The sequence below is a fragment of the Erythrolamprus reginae genome, chromosome 9, assembly GCF_031021105.1.
Source record: "Erythrolamprus reginae isolate rEryReg1 chromosome 9, rEryReg1.hap1, whole genome shotgun sequence".
In the NCBI taxonomy this organism is placed as follows: domain Eukaryota; kingdom Metazoa; phylum Chordata; class Lepidosauria; order Squamata; family Dipsadidae; genus Erythrolamprus; species Erythrolamprus reginae.
In genome coordinates this window covers 39,536,639-39,557,023 of record NC_091958.1, presented here as the reverse complement: position 1 = coordinate 39,557,023, position 20,385 = coordinate 39,536,639, and the positions used below count along the sequence as shown (strand labels likewise).

At 43.6% G+C, this 20,385-nt stretch overlaps 1 protein-coding gene across 1 annotated transcript in view; it reads right to left on the bottom strand.

Annotated features, from left to right (window-relative positions):
* The window catches only part of PKD1 (polycystin 1, transient receptor potential channel interacting), a 125,551-nt gene that overhangs the window by 93,594 nt on the left and 11,572 nt on the right, over positions 1 to 20,385 (bottom strand). The window contains 6 exon segments of the mRNA XM_070760895.1: positions 1,543 to 1,674; positions 5,637 to 6,386; positions 8,028 to 8,299; positions 10,611 to 10,737; positions 10,818 to 10,936; positions 11,990 to 12,207. Of these exon segments, the coding sequence (XP_070616996.1) occupies positions 1,543 to 1,674; positions 5,637 to 6,386; positions 8,028 to 8,299; positions 10,611 to 10,737; positions 10,818 to 10,936; positions 11,990 to 12,207 (1,618 nt within the window).

Below are 20,385 nucleotides of genomic sequence, written 5' to 3'. Positions count from 1 at the left end.
GATTAAGGAAGATTAAGTTGAGATAGGCAGAAGGCTTCAGAGAAATTAGGTGTAAGGAACATCTGCTCTGAGGAAGAGTTTTTTGATATCTATGGGAAAAGGAAGAACTCAAAAGATACGTTTGAAGTTATGTTATTGGATGTATCACTTGGCATGTATGTGTAATTATCCCCATTTCCTTATGTTCCCAAATAAAAAGGGGTACATGACTCTATACCATGTCACTTCACCCAGAGAGAGACAATGTGTCCAAGATTTCTTTCTAGGATTCTCGTTCGTGAGTGACCCCACATGGCTGGGTTGCACTTAGCCCCTTTTGAGGACATTGTCTTCACTAGGGACTTTGACAGCATCCACAGCAATCGAAACATTTAAATAGGTGAAAGGGTTAAATAAGGTTCAGGAGGGAAGTGCTTTTAATAGGAAAGTGAACACAAGAACAAGGGGACACAATCTGAGGTTCGTTGGAGGAAAGATCAGAAGCAATGTGAGAAAATATTATTTTACTGAAGGAGTATTTATTTATTTATTATTTATTTATTATTTGGATTTGTATGCCGCCCCTCTCCGAAGACTCGGGGCGGCTCACAACAAGTGCAACAAAGTAGTAGATGCTTAGAACAAATTTCCATCAGGCATGGTTGGTAAATCCACAGGAACTGAATTTAAACATGCCTGGGATAAACATCCATCCATCCTAAGATAAAATACAGGAAATAGTATAAGGACAGACTAGATGGACCAGGAGGTCTTTTTCTGCCGTCAATCTACTATGTTTCTAAGAGTCCTATCATGGGTGAATGATCCCTTGAGGAATCCCTGCCTGCTGAAGATAACAATACGTCTCAGACTGCAAATCAAGCTTGGTTTTAAAAAAGAAAAATAATTTCTGCCACTTGGAAGGACAGAAGGACAAACACACAATTTACCGATACACAATCACCTTAAGCAGGAAGCCGTAGTTTGGGGCCATGGTTCCCAAAAGAGGGGTCAATAGAGGGCCCGTACTTTTATATTTCTTTTAGTTAAAGGAAAAGCAAAATTATTGTGTACCGAAATAAAATGAAAATATAGAAACACTGCACCATAAATCGATGAAACATAAAACTCCTAAAAACGAATTCGTACCTTCCTCAGAAATATCCAAAATGAATACAATAATATAGAACTAAAGAAAACAAACACACAATTCCACGCACTAGATACAAATACTTAATATTAGGTCGCTTGATAGTGACAGTCAACAATACAGTTGATAAATTATCTCTTCTATATAACAAATAAATACATGTATGTAGTGAAAGAAAATATTAATTCATGATAAGCAAATAATTATATCTATGTGCATATAAAGAATATTACTGAAACTGAATAAGTTTTTTATGTTGTTCAAGTTTCTATGTTCACATGTCTTTTTTTCTTGTTTTTTTCTTTCCTTTTTTAATTGTATGTTCTGTCTGTTTAATTTTTTTTCTTTCTTTCTATTTTTATATGTAAAAACTTAATAAATTTAAAAAAAAAAAAAAGAAGGCCCATACTTACTGAGAGTTTGTACACAGTCGGAATTTGGTAAAAGGCGTTGAAGACGTGATTGTAGAATGTGAAGGAGATCTTGTCATCCACTCTCCAACTGAAGGTGATGTCAGACCCAGCGTCCATCACAGGGGCATAGCTCTGCAGTGGAGGGGGATAAACAGCAATTTCAGAAGGAGTAGCCATTGTCCATTCATGCTAACCATTGTGCTGGGCACAGGCCTCCAAACCAAATCCTAATCTCAGAAATCACTTATTTTGCGATAAAATCCCACTCTTTATTCGAAGCCAAGCATACATGAATGAAGCGCAGGGTTAAAACAGCACAGAAGCAGTTATTTATCTCTTTAGAATCTATGTACAGTGGTACCTCTACCTACAAACGCCTCTACATACGAACTTTTTTAGATAAGAACCATATGTTTGTGTGTGTCTGTGTAGAAGAAATAACTCCATGTAAGAGCGCATGCATGCAGCTCCATTTGCCCAAGTGGCGGCCACCCATGTTCATACATAAAGCTCCATTCGTACGAGTAGCAGGCAAATGGAATTGCGTGCGTCAGCTCACATGCCTGCTGCTTGTGCAGCCCAGTTCCAAATGACTGCGGCCCACTAACGGGCCGGGGGACGGGTCTGGGGACCCCTGTGCGAAAGCACTTGCAAGCGGTCCCAAGCGAATACAGATTGGTTTTTTTCTCCTGATTTATTCCGTTTTTTCATGAATTCCTTGATCATTCCCAGATATTTCCCAAACCGCCAATTTCCCTGATAATAATAATAATAATTTAATAATAATAATTTATTAGATTTGTATGCCGCCCCTCTCCGAGGCCTCGGAGCGGCTCACAACAACAATATAACATGTACAAATCTAATGTTAAAAAACAATTTAAAACCCTTATTATAAAAAAGAAAAACAATCCCACAACCTAACAGACCATGCATAAAACCATAGTAGCTAGGGGTATATCAATTTCCCCATGCCTGGCGACAAAGTTGGGCCTTTAGGAGCTTTCGAAAGGCAAGGAAGGTGGGGGCAGTCCTAATCTCTGGGGGGAGTTGATTCCAGAGTGCTGGGGCCGCCACAGAGAAGGCTCTTCCCCTGGGGCCTGCCAGACGGCATTGTTTAGTCGATGGGACCTGGAGAAGGCCAACTCTGTGGGACCTAATCGGCTGCTGGGATTCGTGTGGCAGAAGGCGGTCCCAAAGATATTCTGGTCCAATGCCACGTAGGGCTTTATAGGTCATTACCAACATTTTGAATTGTGACTAATTTCCCTGTTTTTCCTGTTTGCTGGTGTTATGAGTGATCTTTGTCAGCCTCAGGAAATGTCAGATTCTGAAGACGAAGAAATAGAGATCTTAGTTTATCCTGGATTACAGAGGCTAATAGATGACAGAGGAGACGAGAGCGAAAGAGATAGTGATTCAGGACAGTTCCGGGGAGCTGATGTTACTCTGGAAAGTAGCTCCTTGTCAGACAGTGATTTATCAAACAATGAATGGATGAACCCAAAATGCAGAAGATTAGCAAAACGCATGGAAGAAGTCCAAGGTAAAAGGTTTTGAATTCTGTAGTTATTAGATCTATGTTTTTGGACATGTCCTTTCCAGCTACACCAGAAAAGGAAAGTTTCGTATGCGAACAATTTGCCAATGAATCGTGGCATGTTTTATTTAGTCTCCTGAAGAGAAAGATTAGAAATACACCATGCAAGACCCTGTAAATGAGACAGAAGTAGATCCGCTGTTAGTTTCAGATTGCTGGTAAACTGTCTGCTTAAGTGGAATTTATACAGGGGGTGGACAGAAAAATGGAAACACTTGACTTTTTGGCATCATAATGTTTGAACATGTTCAAATCAATAAAAACTTGACATATTTTAATGTTGTTTTTTTAAACTACCTTTTTTTTTTTTACAAAAATTTAAGGAAATTGGTTATAACCTTCTAGAAATGGCAGACCTCTCAGACTTTCAAAGAGGCCAAATTGTTGGTGCTCGAATGGCAGGCGTTAGTGTAACAGAAAGTGCCCAAATGTTTAGCGTTTCAAGAGGTGATGTCTCAAAAGTAATGACTGCTTTTGAAAGAGAAGGGAAAACGTCCTCAGCCAAGCACAGGTCTGGTCGAAAGTCGAAGTTGTCTGAGAGAGACCGTCGGACTCTAAAGCGAATTGTTAGAGCAGATCGCAAGACTGCAGCTCCTAAAATCACTGCAGAGCTCAATAGACACGTACAGAACCCAGTTGCCACAAAAACTGTTTGAAAGGAGCTTCACAAATCTGGATTCCACGGAAGAGCTGCAAGGTATTTCCATTTTTTTGTCCACCCCCTGTATCATCTGCCTTGTTGTTAATTTGAATGGGAAATTTATGGGGGGTGTAAAGCTCTCAACTTTGCTGTGAGAAAACGTCTCCCACACTCTGCCTGACGGTTTGTTTGGCATGTGAAGAAGCACCTGTGTGTGTGTGTGTGTGTGTGTGTGTATTTTGAACTGCTGAAGAGAAAAATAAAGCATTTAATGTTTGGAATATCGAAGCCTTGTGAAGATCTGTGTATTCCAGCAGCTGGGACCAGAACAGCTGGACACCCTAATAAACATGTCCATGTAGCCAGGGAGTAATGATGAGGCCTTTCCTCCCTAGGCCAATCGGGACACATCTCCAGCACTGTTCCCCCCTCCTCCCAAATACCAAACCTCCCCTCCCCCCCCTTCTATGGCTGCCAAAACAAGCGGGCAGCATGGAGGCTGACAGTAGGCCTTTGAAGGGCTGGGGGCTGAGGCCTGTCAATCAGGTCTGGGGTTGTTTTTGTTTTTTGTTTTGTCTTGAAAAGGAACCAACAGGCTTAAACTGTGACGTTCAGCTTCCTGTGGATCTCCAAGACTGGGCTAGGAGCCATGGTGGCGTAGTGGTTAGAATGCAGTATTGCAGGCTAACTCACTGATGGCTGCCAGCAGTTCGATCCTGGCCGCCTCAAGGTTGATTTCGCCTCCCATCCTTCTGAGGTCAGTCTAATGGGACCCAGATGATTAGGAGCAAAAGGCTGTAAATTGCTTAGAGAGAGCTGTAAAGAACTTCAAAGTGGTATTGCTATTTATCTCCCTCCCTCCCTCCCTCCCTGTCTCTCTCTCTCTCTCTCTCTCTCTCTCAATAAAATGGGGACCCAGATTATTGGGGGCAGGAAGGTGACTCCGTAAACTGCTTAGAGTGGGCTGTAAAAGCACTATGAAGTGGTATAAAAGTCTCAGCGCCAGTACTATTGTTATTGCTACAGTCACACCTGTGGTTTTCTGAAGCTGGTCGTAAAATACATTTTGTTACCATCCAGGTAACTAACATCATCTGCCTTAAGCTACCTGTATTCTCCTTGCATGCCTTTTGCAAGTTGCTCCTTTATTTCAGACACAATGACGTGGCCTGCGAAGACCCGGGAAGGAAGGAAAGCTAAGAAAACATGTTGATATCTCACCTTGCGCTCAATCCGTAACCCAGAAAATTTGATCCATTTTAAAAAAAATGTCTTGGGGGAAAAAGATTATTAAGCTACAAAAGTGATGGCTACTGTTAGAATGTCTAGGTAATATATAAACCTTCAACAAACTTTAAGTAGAGTTAATGTAGCAATGAGGGTTAGTCAGTCAATGAATAAGACTTAGTACAAAATAGAACAATATTATTGTTGTGAGCCGCCCCGAGTCTTTGGAGAGGGGCGGCATACAAATCTAATAAATTATTATTACTATTACTATTACTATTATTATTATTATTATTATTATTATTATTATTATTATTATTATTATTATATACAGAGAGGCAAAAAAACAATAGTAGTTACACAGTCCAATATATACGCATATAATCCTAATAATGGTTTACAAACCAGGTTATCGCACAGAGCAAGTGTACACACAGCAAATATAAATCTCTCTAGTATAAACTCCCCCAAGAGGAACATCGTTGGCTCCCTCTTATGGCCAACCAGCAAATGACTCTTAAAAGGTACAGTCTTAAAACTTACAATGTTAGCCTCTATATTGCAACACCCAACATATTTACATACAGTATACTAACAGCTACTGTGTCCCTTGGTGGTCACACTCACCACATGCTGGTACTGCACGACTCTTGTCTGTGGATCTGGGGTCACACGCAGTCCTCGGATGGCGTCCTCTGCTTTCACCCTGACGGTGATGTTCTGAGAGCTCACGGCGTTCCTGGCCCACAGCACAACGGTGCTCAGGTTGTGCCCAATGCCCTCCAGCAGGATTACAGAGAACCAGCTGTCATTGCTCTCTCTTGCGCACTCTGCCACCAGTGGGGTGACCGCCGGGGGGCAACTCCGTCCAAAAGGGAAGCTCTGGTTGCTCCCCAGCCTGCCGGAGGTCGCGTTCATCCCGGAAAGGATTTTCACCACCAGCCACGTGCTGTTGCTTTCCACGTAGACCTTGCCATTTTTTTCTGGAGGGTAGATAACACGGAGGCCGGAGATGGCGGAAAGAGCCCAGAAGTCGCAGGAGAAGTTCCTCCTGAAGATGCCGTTGTGCACAGTGGCCTGCACCGCGTAAAGGCCAGGGCGGTGGACGCTGGAGTGGTTTTTGGGTAGGAGCGGGACAGTCTCTTCGGTAGCAGCCAAGATCCTGAAAGGGCACCTGGAATCGTTCCGCCAGGCTCGGGGAGTGGGGTGGGCTGGCCAGCCTGGGTCCCAATCCGAAGAGCCGAGGGTGAAATAGCTCATCTGGGTGAGCGGCTTTTGGCTGGGATGGCAAAGGAGCAAAGCACCAGGCCCGGCATCATGCTGGACGCTCACTGTATCATTGGGTTTGATAAAGGTGTCCTTGCTTCTGAAGAGCAACTGTGGAAGAAAAGCTTCAATGAGTTCATTCTTCTCTACACAATGCCTCCCCCACCCCTCCCGCTCACTAATTCTGAGCTAAGGTTGGTGAAAAGTGGGGGAGTGCAAAATAACAACAACAACAGAGTTGGAGGGGACCTTGGAGGTCTTCTAGTCCAACCTCCTGCTTGGGCAAGAGACCTACACTACTTCAGACAAATGGTTATCCTACATCTTCTTAAAAACTTCAGGTGTCAGAGCATCCACAACTTCTGGAGGCAAGCTGTTCCACTGATTAATTGTTCTAAATGCCAGGAAATTTCTCCTTATTTCTAAGCTGCTTCTCTCCTTGTTTAGTTTTAGGGGGGGTTTTAGTTTTAGTTTTTTTAGTTTTCTCTTTTACATTAGCTGAAGTCCAATGTATAGAAAAGTAAAGTCTCACACTTAAACAAAAACCAAAAGTGCACATATAGATTGGGTAAAATCGGGCTTAATAGCAATTAAAATAAAAGCAATTACTCTGAGCGGGATCTTGGAATCTTAGTGGACAACCAGTAATATATGAGCCAGCAGTGTTCAGTGGCAGCCAAAATACCACTCTATAAAGCTTTAGTAAGATCAGTGGATCAGTGCCTCCATTGTGGACAGCCAGGCTGGTATTTTCAAACAATGTTGTTCTTCGATTCCCCCCCCCCCCCATACTACAAATAATGCATTTCTAATATAATGCCTTTGAAAATAAGCATGTCTTTTGTTTTTCCCATCTTCAGCTTCTGTTTGACTCCTTGACACTTTTTGAAATGTTGGGGAGCCTGCTTATTGTCTTATATACATTTGAAAGCAATGTGATTGTGTCATTGCTGGAGCTAGAAGCCCAAAATAAGGTACTCTCTTGAAATCTCTTTCTTCCCAATCTCTTTTGGTGGAAGGTGTGTGTGATTTCTCTTGGCAATGTTTCATAGAAACAGAGAAACATAGAAGATTGACGGCAGAAAAAGACCTCCTGGTCCATCTAGTCTGCCCTTATACTATTTCCTGTATTTTATCTTAGGGTGGATCTATGTTTATCCCAGGCATGTTTCAATTCAGTTACTGTAGATTCACCAACCACGTCTGCTGGGAGTTTGTTCCAAGCATCTGCTACCCTTTCTGTAAAATAATATTTTCTCACGTTGCTTCTGATCTTTCCCCCAACTAAACTTAGATTGTGCCCCCTTGTTCTTGGGGTTCACTTTCCTATTAAAAACACTTCCCTGCTGGACCTTATTTAACACTTTAACATATTTAAATGTTTCAATTGTGTCCCCCCTTTCTCTTCTGTCCTCCAGACTATACAGATTGAGTTCATTAAGTCTTTCCTGATAAGGAACATATTAACATATTTAAATGACAGATTTAAGATGACAAACAGCATAATATCCATCCTTAGTTTTATCAGTGCTATTATTAGGCATTCGGAATAATCTTAACAACTAATCAGCAATGAAAAATCTCAGGAATATGAAGCACTTATCATGCTGTTTCTGAATAACCTTAGTTTTAGTCACTGCACTGGACAGTTCTACGGGCTTTTTATCTCAGTTCAGACTGGCTTGACTTAGCTCAGCACAGACAAAACAGACCCTGATCAGAAATCAATCCTGCCAAGAATTCTCCACTTACAAGGTACCGCGTGGAAGGGCCCAGGGGCAACATAAAATGTGAGGTCTTAAGTTCCGTGCTCCAGGATTTATTTCTGCAGGGTGGAAGAACAGCAGGCGCTGCCTGAGTGGTTGAGTTGGCACATGGCTCTTGATGACGGCAGCTTCCTAGGGGTTGGCATGAGTTGGCCGAGTGGCACCACTGGAGGCCAACTGGACAGTCCATTGGTATCCAAGTCTCATTCTCTTGAGAAACCGGGAAGGGATCAGTGACGTTTGTGATCTCGTTGCATCCTGAAAGAAAGGAAGAACAAATAATTCTGGGTTTTGTCTGAGGTTCTTCCAGAGAAGAGGAAAAGACAAAAAAAAGGAAAATATTAACTTGGCCCCTAAACACTCCTAGGAGAAAGTGTTAAATTCATGTTTTACTGACAAAGAAATAAAGAGAGACTAGTACAGATCTATTTCAAGCTATTTAGCTCTCATCAGCTAGCCATACCCTTCTTCTGGGATTCGAACCTGGGCTGCTTACATATTACCGTATTTTTGGAGTATAAGCACCTTTTTCCTTCCTGAAAGAGGTTGAAAATTCAGGTGTGTCTTATACTCTGAATGTAGCTTCTTCTCTCCCCCCCACAAATATTTTTCCCCAGCCCTAACTAGGTAATGATCTTCCCAGCTCTTACCTTGCAAGCTCTTTCATTGTTACTCTTTGCAAAGAATGTTTTCCAAGTCCTAAGTCTTTGCAGGATTTTTTTTTCATTGCTCTAACTTGCTCCAAATGTTTCTTTCCAGTCCTTACCAGGTGCTAATGATGTTCCCAGCTCTTACTGGCTTGCAAGCTCTTTCATTGTTACTCTCTGCTAAGAGTGTTTTCCAAGCCCTAAGCCTTTGCAGGGCTTCTTCTATTGCTCTACTTGCTCCAAATGTTTCTTTCCAGCTGTTAATGATGTTCCCAGCTCTTAATGGCTTGCAAGCTCGTTCACTGTTACTCTCTCCAAATAAGGTTTTTTTTAAAGCTCTAATCAGGGGATAAAATAATGTGCTGAAGCTGACCAGACTAAGGACGCTAGCCAGGTGAATATCTGATGAGCAGATTATTTTTTCTATTTTCCTCCCCAAAAACTAAGGTGCGTCATATACTCGGTGCATTTTATACTCCGAAAAATACGGTAAGTTGATGTATTAACCTCTAAGCCATGCATTCTCCTTGCTTAGTTGGCTACACCAAGGGGGAGATTAAATATTTTTCTCTGGTGATAGATTGATCCCACCAGAGAAAAATCAATCCCCTGGTATAGTCAACAAAGCAAGGCGAGCCCGTGGTTTAAAGATTAATACAACTACATAACATGTAAGTAATCCAGGTTCGAATCCCAAAAGAAGGGTATGGATGGCTGGTGAGAGTTAAATAGCCTGAAACAGATCTGTACCATTCTCCCTTTATTTCTTTGTCGGTAAAACATAAATTTAGCACACACACAAAAATAAGTTTGTTGTGAGAGCGATTGACTGCGAATGCCCCTGGATTGGGGTTGAAAGGCAAAAATGGAAGCTGTATGCTCCATCCCATTATTGGGTGGATCTGGTTGCCATGATGGACCGGTCCCACCAGAGAAAAAATACTCCTAGCAGAAAGCTGCATGTGGATAAAAATGATGGGAGGGGTCACCACGTAAGATAGGGGTGTCAAACTCTATTTCATTGAGAGATACATCAGGGTTGTGTTAGACGTCTGGGGTGGAGGTGGCCAGGGTGGGCATAGCCCAGTGATGGCGAACCTATGGCACAGGTTCCACAGGTGGCACACGGAGTCATATCTGCTGGCACGCGAGCCGTTACCTACCTCATCTCCAACATGCATGTGCATACTGGCAAGTTGATTTTCGGGTCACATAGAGGCTCTGGGGGGGAGTTTTTGGCTTATAGAGGGCCTCCAGGGGAGTGTGGAGGGCGTTTTTGCCCTCTCCAGGCCCCAGGGAAGCCTCTAGAGCAGTGATGGCGAACCTTTTTTCTTCGGGTGCCGAAAGAGCATGTGTACACACTATCATACATGCATGAGTGCCCACACCCATAATTCAATGCCTGGAGAGGGTAAAAACAGCTGCCCCCACCCTCCGGAGGCCCTCTGGAGGCCGGAAATGGCCTGTTTCCCAATTTCTGGTGGGCCCAGTAGGCTTGTGTTTTGCCCTACCCAGGCTCCAAAGGCTTCCCTGGAGCACGGGAGGGTAAAAACGCCCTCCCCCATCTCCCCAGAGACTCTCTAGAAGCCAAAAATGCCCTCCCAGAGCCTCTGTGTGAGCCAAAAATCAGCTGGCTGGCACACACATGCACGTTGGAGCTGAGCTAGGGCAAGAGCTCGCGTGCCAGCAGATATGGCTCCACATGTCACCTTTTCCCCAAGTGAATTATTTTACATTTGGAAACAAACTGCAGTTTCCCTTGCTTTGACCATTTATCTAGTAAAGCTACATAATTTGCCATATCACAGACACCTCCAGGAATATCAACCCTATTGCACACTTTAGAGTCATAGGCAAATAGGCAAACCTTCCACCTTGACACCCTTGATCTAGAATGTTTGATCACCTTAACGTTCTCTCACCTTTTGGGTGGGCCGGGCAGTGGACTTGAAACCGGATATGGACCGGCTGCTGTAGTTTCTTCGTCACTAGCTCCAAGGCGACTAAAAAGCCCTCCTGTTGAAATGCCAAGCTGGGAAACACCAGAGTCTGGAAAACAAAATGGTCAAGATTTCCCTCGATCTCTTTTGAGTGATCTCTGTCCAAAGGAGGCTGCGAGCGATCCTTACCTCTACTGGCCCTGATGGGGCAGAAGGCTCTTCTCTTTCTGTCAGGCTTCTGCTGGCCACGTAGGTGTCGAAGGCAAGAGATCCCAGTTGAAAGCGGTCAGCATTTAGAAGAACCTCTACTGGAAGAAGCAAAGGGCAAGAGTGGGGTAGGAGCATGAAGTCCCTTTTTCCTTACTGGAAAGCGATCTTCTAAACAGAGGACTCACAAATCCTGAACTCTTGAGAAATTGTCACAGAATTTTGCTTTTCTTGGTTATTTTGCTCTGCTCCAAATAAAGCTTCCATTAGGTACTTCAGGAAATGGCAGCATAAAGACACAGACAGCGGCAGGGATGGGCTGCTAAGGTGGAACAGTGATGTGTGCTCGCCCCCCGTGGCTCTGAGTGCTAGCGGAGTCCAGCGCAATTATGCTACTGCACCTGGGCAGGTAGCGAAATCGCGCATGGACACGCAGGTCACAAGTGCACCTATGTGTTCCCACAAATTGGATTCATTAGCCGAATTCATCCTCTTATCCATAATCTCAAACTGAATGTGATGCACCATGTACTGATACCAATTTTGTATTGTCCATTTTGTCACATCTTTCCAGCCTAGGACTATCACCGCTTGAGCACTTTCTATCACTGCTTCTTTTAGTTCTCTAAATTCTCCCATCTCGTTCCTTTTAACTAATACCACCATTTCCTTTGTATTGTCCATCGTATGTTTAACTTCCTATTACTGTAGTGTCCTCGTGCACTTCTTTCCAAAAGTTCTGCCCTACCAGGCATTCCCAAAACATATGCATAAACGCCCCCTTATCTTGACACCCGTGCCAACAAGTATTCTTAACATTCTGCTGAAAGTATGCAAGTTGAGCGGGTGTGGGATACCACTTATGTAATATTTTCCTTCTCATTTCCCTAACCTTTGTAATCTGAATTTTCCTTATATTCTCCACTATATTCTTCATCTCTTGTGCATCTACTTGTAATTCACATTGCCACCATTTAGTCACTCCTTGGACCACACACCTGTCTGCCTGCAATAACATCGTATATATATTACTTGTTCGCGCCTTGGTGCCGTCACTTTTTTTTCTTATTATTTTCTCTAACTCTATCTCCTCTATCTCCTTTTTGAAGACCGGACGCTGTGCAGCCCAGTAGTGACCCTGGAATAAAACGCACCTTGTGGCTTGTGCTCGCACACGTAGCTATGCTTGGCCGTACACAGATCCGTGTTGCACTGACCGGCAGGTCCCATCCGGACACAGTGGTCAGCATTGGAGGGATGGGGCTCGCCCGGAAGCCAGTTCTGGCAGCTCTGCAGATCGAAGCCTTCCTCGCCTTGCGACAAAGAGCTGGGGCTTGCCACATCATTGAACCCAATCCAGACATCCAGGCTCCTGTGGGGAGAGAAAGCCCAAGGGGTGATTTGATCGAAGTGTATAAAATCATGCATGGGATAGAAAAGGTGGATAGAAAAAAATTCTTTTTCTCTCTCACACAATCCTAGGACGAGGGGGCACTCCCTAAAGATCACAGGTAAGAAAGCGAGGACAAATCAAGGGAAATATTTCTTCACCCAGAGTGTCCTTGGTTTATGGAATTCCCTTCCAGAAGAGGTTGTGACAGCTGTCAGTCTTGATAGCTTCAAGGCAGGATTAGACAGATTCATGGATGCCAAGTGTATCGGTGGTTATTGAAATGGATGTCCATGTGCCGCCTCTATGTTGGTTGAGGCAGGCAGGGCTTCCTTGAGTACCATTTGTTGGGGGGTCAAGATCCCCCTGTATAATTTGTGGGCCACTGTGGGACACAGAATGCTGGACTCGGTGGGCTTTGGCCTGATTAAACATGGCTCTTCTTATGTTCTTATGGATCAGGGAGACATGCCCTGCCCGGGGCAGTCTTGGCTGTCCAGGAGAGCCTTCAGGAAACATGTGCCAGGAGATGGAAGCAGCGGGATGTCTCCAGGAAGAACTGACCTTCCCTTTCTCACCGTGAAACATGTCACTTTATATAACATATGACTGTAACTTCGTTGCTTGCATCCTTATAATTCATATTGACTGGTTCCTAAATATGATTTGATTGCTTATTTTGTATCTATTTTTTTAAAAAATAAATGTTATTAATTTTTATATAATAACATATACACGCTACATAAAACACATTGCACAGTAATGCCTCCACCCACCACCCTGCACCATTCAGACCCCTCCACCAAAATGAGGGTGTACCTTTTTTATATCATTTTAAATCAAGAACATTACAACATTTACAAATTATAGAGTGATTTCAGTTTATTCTGGGCTCAAATTCTACTAACAATATAACCTCTAACCCTGTTTATTTGCATCAGGACTATCATTAAGTGTCGTATCTTATGATTCTTACAAACTTATCTTTTCTTTTATGTATACTGAGAACACATGGACCAAAGTGTCCAGGAAACCTCCAAAGGAGGCTGCATGGATTAGGGGGGGGGGGGGGGGAGCGCCTACACAGAAACATCAATTAATTACCAGCAACGTTGCAGCTTAATCTGGTCACTGGATCCCTCTGGGCTCAACCTGGATAGTTCAAATAGCCACCCCTGCATTCAAAGATCAGTTTTGTCTTTGTCTCTCTCTGCAACCCCCCCATCCCTGTGATCCTGTTTGGGTTTTGCAAGCACCCCCAGTCTCCCCTTACAAGCCCCCTCCCAAACCTCTCCACTGACCAAAGGCTGTCTCTCCTGGGCAGTGGCACCCTATGTTTGGAATTCCTTTCCCAGGGAAACCACCCTGGCAGCTGGCCACAGGCCCTTTCTGGACTGCTGTGATATTATTTCCTCTGACAAGGTTTCAAGGGGGGGGGGGCTTTAAATCAGAACTAAGCTCCCTCCCCCAAGCCCCCCCGCTCATCAGGGAGGCAAAAGAGAGAGAGGGAGAGACCAGGGAGTTGGAAATTCATGGAGCCCCTCCCTTATGAAACCAGATTGCAACGCCTTGGTCTCTTCAGCCTTGAAAGACGGCGTTTAAGGAGTGACTTGATCGAAGTGTATAAAATCATGCATGGGATAGAAAAGGTGGATAGAGAAAAATTCTTTTCTCTATCACACAATTACTAGGACGAGGGGGCCCACCCTAAAGCTCACAGGTAAGAAAGCGAAGACAAATCAAGGGAAATATTTCTTCACCCAGAGGGTCCTTGGTTTATGGAATTCACTTCCAGAAGAGGTTGTGACAGCTGTCAGCCTGGAGAGCTTCAAGGCAGAATTAGACAGATTCATGGATGCCAGGTGTATCGGTGGTTATTAAAACGGATGTCCATGTGCTGCCTCTATGTTGGTTGAGGCAGGCAGGATTCCCTTGAGTACCATTTGTTGGGGGTCAGGGGAAAGAGAGGGTCTTGCCTTCTCTTTCTGCTCAAGATCCCCCTGTACGATTGGTGGGCCACTATGTGACACAGAAAGCTGGACTCGGTGGGCTTTAGCCCCAATCAGCAGGGCTCTTCTTATGTTCTTATGGAAACCCCCACCTCAGCCCTGCCCAGCCATGAAGACCTCAACCCACTTTGCACACCACCTATCCAGCCTACAGACTGCAGGAATTTTCTTTATGTATGTATGTATGTATGTATGTATGTATGTATGTATGTATGTATGTATATGTAGATTGTTATATAAATATATATAAAATCTTTTTGATTTTTTTTAAAAAAATAACTATTAGTTGTTTGAATATAAAAAAGAGACAAGTAAGGAGAAAAAAGTAAAACACAGGAAGAAAGGGGGGAAAAGAAGAGAAGGAAGAAAAGAAGTAAAAAGAAATAGAAAAGAAAGGAAAAGAAACAAAGTCAACTGATATGTTGCCTATCGTTATTTACACAGCCTGTAAATTAGAATGTTAAATAGCTGTTTCTGTGTTTCATAGCACAAGATTATTTTTTCTGAGTTATAGTTTTAAGTTTGATTGTAAGATTACATATCTGTATCAAGTTTTGATGCTTCTTGTAGGTAAAGCGTAGTGATTTATGTTTTTAAATATTTCTTTTGATTTAACCAGACATACCACTTGTCTCATGTTTTATAAAATTCAGTATCATCTTTATCTTGTAATTCTAAGGTTACTTCACTCATTTCTGCAGGAACTTTCTGGTTGGCTGGGTGGGCAAGGAACAGCCCCTCCCTGGGAAACCAGACTTCAAAGCCCAGCATTTTCCCAAGCACTCTGGGCACATCTGGTTGGAATAATGTTCCTCCTCATGTGAAGACATTTATCCCTCCCTGGAATCCTTTAAGGGGGACACTCAGGCCTTCCGCTAAGCGACTTAAAGGGCTCTTGCAAAATGTTCTCAAGGCAGCCTCTGGGAGCACCAGGGCAGCCCAAAGATGCGAGAGCTCCAACGCTTAGAAATAGCAATAGCATTTAGACTTATATACTTCTTCATAGTGCTTTTACAGCCCTCTCTAAGCAGTTTATAGAATCAGCATCTTTGCCCCCAACAACCTGGATCCTCATTTTACGCACCTCGGAAGGATGGAAGGATGAATCAAGAACTGAACTGCTGGCAGTGGGCAGAGGAAAGGAAGGAAGGAAGGAGGGAGGGAGGGAGGGAGGAAATAGCAATAGCACTTAGATTTGTATACCACTTCACAGTGCTTTACAGCCCTCTCGAAGAGGTTTACAGAATCAGCCTCTCACCCCCAAAATGGGTCCTCATTTTACCCATCTCGAAAGGACGGAAGGCTGAGTCAACCTTGAGCCGGTGGTGAGATTCGAACTGCTGAACTACAGCTGGCAGTTAGTTGAAGTAGCCTGCACTCTAACCATTGCGCCACTTCAGCTCTTGAGACTTTCAAGAGGAGATTGGACGGCCATTTGTCTGAAATGGTGCAGGGACCCCTGCTTGAGGGGGGGGGGCTGTTGGCCTAGATGACCCACAATGTCCCTTCCAACTCTAGTAATCTAATTTAACCTAACCTGGCAGGCTGCTGGGCTCCAGGGCACTCCGTTGGGGACCCACTTGCAAAAGGGCTGCAGGAACGAGACTTCCCTGTTCGAGCCCACTTCCAACCCAACCGTCATGACAGGGTTTGAAAAACATTCTTTGCAGAGAGTAACAATGAAAGAGCTTGCAAGCAGGTATGAGCTGAGAACATCATTAGTATCTAGTTAGGGCTGGAAAGAAATGTCTTCGGGGCAAGTTAGAGTAATGAAAAAAACCCTACAAAGACTTAGGGCTTGGAAAACATTATTCGCAGAGAAAAACAATGAAAGAGCTTGGAAGGTAAGAGTTGGGAAGATCGTTAGCAGCTAGTTAGGGCTGGGGTGGGAGGGGGAAGCTAGATTCAGAGTATAAGACACACCCAAATTATCAGCCTCTTTTAGGGAGGAAACTCCCTAAAAATACATACTCCAAAATATATGGTATGTATAACAGAAGATATAGACATGGAAAATATAATATGAGACTAAATAATTGTACAGATAGACGTAAATATTAATGATGGTTAAAAGGGACCAAATAATATTGTAACATGAAATTAGAAATACTTTGAAAAAGCTGTAAAAGTGATTTAACCATTCTTCGTGCTTGTTTTGGTTTATGTAGTGTTTGTATTTTGTGTGTTTTTTGTTTGTCTGTTTTGCTTATAAATAAAGATTATTTAAAAAGGGGGGGGGAAGTCTCTTTAGGACAGCCTACTGGGATCTCTTTTTGATAACCAACTGAACAGACATGCTCGAGGGCAAAAAAGCTGCTTAAGAGAATGCTGGTTGACAGATGAGTGGACTCCCTGAGTGGATCCCCAAAAGAAGGGATTTAACCAAGGGCCGGGCGCCAATTATAGCTCAACTGCCATATTATGGGAAATCTCAACTAAACCAGTGGGGTCTTGGTGGTCCCGTTCTAAAACCCAACATGCATCGGTTGTCGAGCGGCCAAGCCACACCGGCTGCCACATGGCACAAGCTGGCACACACATCATGGCTTTTTGGGAAGAAAACGGGCTGCTTAGGACTCATAACTGTCTGGAATTAAATATGCCAGAGGAGCAGAGCCATGCAGCCAAGCAGGCTGAAAAGCTCTATTTCTCCTCCTCTTATTTTTCTTCTTTAAAAAAAAAAATAAACAAGTGGTTCCAAATTCACACCTTGCCAGATTCCCGCCCTCTGCTTGGCCCATTTAACTCATGTGCAAACAGGATGGTGAGCTTGACTTCCAGAGATAATCAATGGTTTCTCCACCATGGACCATGCTTTGCCAGCCACAGTAATGAAGTCATCTGAGAAAGAGCTTTCACAGCAAGAAAGCCGCGGCAAAAAATAGACAAAAATAACTTGCTCGGGCAATCCGGCAGAGTTCTCCTCCTCATTTTTCTCAAGTTATAAAAATATGCCTTAAAGGATAAGCCACCGGGAGGTTTTGCTTCTTTGCTACCAGCACTCCTGGCCCAGAGACTGGTCTCAAAACAGCCGCCTCGTCTTTCGCCATCCCCCCAAAAGGCCTCGAGGTGTTCTTGCTTCTCACTCAGCTATGATCTCACTGCAGAAAACCAGCCACACCAGGCCTACCCACCCACTGCTACTCCCCCCCCCGGGCACCAGACCCCAGAGGGAGGAAGACCACCTCAAATGGAAGAGGGAGATTGTGATCCCGCTGTATAGAGCGCTGGTGAGGCCCCATTTGGAATAATACTGTGTTCAGTTCTGGAGACCTCATCTACAAAAAGATATGGATAACACTGAACGGGTCCAAAGACGGGCTACAAAAATGGTGGAAGGTCTTAAGCATGAAATGTATCCGGAAAGACTTCATGATGAACTCAATCTGTATAGTCTGGAGCAGTGATTTTCAACCTTTTTTGAGCCGCGGTACATTTTTTACATTTACAAAATCCTGGGGCACACCACCAACCAAAATGACACAAAATGACACTCTAACACAGTACATATTATCTATATAGTTAATAATATAGTTTCTAAATGTATTTATACTCACTTAGGAGGCCGTATACAATACAGATAACATCGTGATGCCTTGTGATGCATTGTATATCACCCTGTGTGGGGGTTTCTTATAAAAAGAAAAAGGACAAATATCTATGTACACCATCAGGATAGACATAACCAGCTGAGGTTGAGGCTTCATCTAGTGATGGCAACATTTACCTCCAGTCCTGACCAGGATTAGAAATTGGGACCAGGGGGAAGAGTAGCAGCTTCAACTACTCGCCGCGGCCACACAATGATAAGTGCGCGGCAGCCCGAGCGGGGACCTTCCTGGGTGTGGATGAGAAGTAGCCTACTATTGGTTCATTGCTAATGGTCAGGATGAATCCTATAAGGTGATTGGTCAGTGAGGGTTCCCTTTGCCTCCACTCTTCCTGTCGCTGATAGCTGGAGGGATTGCGAGGGGAATGTTCATGTTTCGATGGAGGCAGCTGGCGATGGGCCGGATAAATGGCCTCTGCAGGCCATATCCGGCACGCAGGCCATAGTTTGGGGACCCATGTTTAATTTCCCCACAGCACAACTGACCATGTCTCACGGCACACTGGTTGAAAAACAGTCATCTGGGGGATGGAAGGGAAAGGAGGGACATGATCAAAGCATTTAAATATGTTAAAGGATTAAATAAGGTTCAGAAGTGTTTTTAATAGGAAACTGAACCCAAGAACAAGAGGGCACCATCTGAGGTTATTGGGGGAAAGATCAGAAGCAACATGATAAAATATTATTTGACTGAAAGAGTAGTAGATGCTTGGAACAAACTTCCAGCAGATGTGGTTGGTAAATCCACAGGAACTGAATTGAAACATGCCTGGGATAAATATAGATCCACCCTAAGATAAAATACAGGGAATAGTATAAGGGCAGACTAGATGGACCAGGAGGTCTTTTTCTGCTGTCAATCTTCTATGTTTCTACGTCATCAATCCTGCACTCTCCCCTCTTCCAGCAGTTGCTTCAAGAAAGGAAAATGTAGGTAGATCAGGGAGTCATCAACCAACCACAATGTGTGACTGTGTGTATTAGGGGGGGGGGGGTCCTTGGCAGTCACATAGAGTAATGGGAAACAGATTCCCCTGTTGCTGCTCTCCCACATTTCCCTCACTCGTCTCAGCTTGCTTGTGGAGGTTGTGAGCTCCAACACTTGAGACTTTCAAAGGGAGATTGGACTGCCATTTGTCTGAAATACAGAGTAGGAACTCCCACTTGAAGAGGGGGGGGGGCATTGGACTAGATGACTTGCAAGGCCCCTTCCAACTCTAATAATCTAATTTAATCCAAATCTAATCTCAAAGTCTCTCCCCTTGCTGAATTGGGCTGAGCAATAGCTCCGCCATGTTTACCTCACAGGGTAACCCAAAAAACAAAATGGATGCCCAGAAGAGAGTACAGCAATATCTCTGAGGATTGGGGATGGGTGTGCAGTCGGCGAGCAAAAAGAAACAGCGAATGGAAAGTCAAATGGATGATTTTTCAAGAAATCTGGATGCTTAGAAGCAGAAAAATCCAAAAGCAAGTTCACAGCCCCATTTTATAGAAAATGGAGGTGCTTCCTGAGTATATACTTTACACAGACAGAGTTGGACGTAGTGATACATCCATTTACTCTGACAGAATGGTATTTACAAGAAAGGTTAAAGGGTTCCTTGGGGATACTCCAAAATAAAGCAGATGATGAAGGAAGGGAAAATAATATGTTCACTTCAAAGGGTAGGACTACAGTTCAAGTATATGGTATACAGTATTTTGTATGTTTGCAGAAATATATGAATCTTTATTTTTGATGAAAGAAATTTTTCATAAAGATTTATGGAACTGTATAATCTCTTATGAATCCAATGACTTGGGAATCAAAAATGATTTATGATATAACTGCGTAATGATTGTTTTGACAGTTTGTCATGTTTTATTGTTGTTTATAACATTTAAAAAAAAATTAAAAAGAAAAAAGAAAAGACTGGATAGCCATTATAGAATGAGGTCTCCTATGTGGGCAGGGACAGTGTTTCCCAACCTTGGCTGGTGAATTCTGGGAGTTGAAGTCCAGATATCATCAAGTGGCCAAGGTTGGGAAACACTGGACTAGAAGACCTCAAGGTCCCTTCCAGGGGATGATCCTATGATTGTGCCCTCCAAACAATCCAGAGGCCTGAACCCAAATCCTACAGCAGTGGTTCTCAACCTTTCTAATGCCGCAACCCCATAATACAGTTCTTCATGTTGTGGTGATCCCCAACCATATGTCTAGCGCCAATTCTCCCAACAGAGCTTTAAGCTGATTGGCAGGAAGGTCAGAGGGACATCCTCCACTGCAAACGCCTGATTGGTTGGATTATAAAAATAGGTTCCAAGGTGCCAGAATAGAAGTTATAGTTCCTAACACCATGCGAAATTTGTCTTTCCTCCCCCCATGGTCTTAGGGGATACCTGTGAAATGGTCGTTCGACCCCAAAGGGGTCCCAACCCCCAGGTTGAGAACCACTGCCCTACGGCGATATGTGCCACAAAAGTCTTGTTCTGGTCCCAAGGAACCTCCAAAAATTTGGGTATTTAATAATAATTTCATTCTTCATTATAATATAT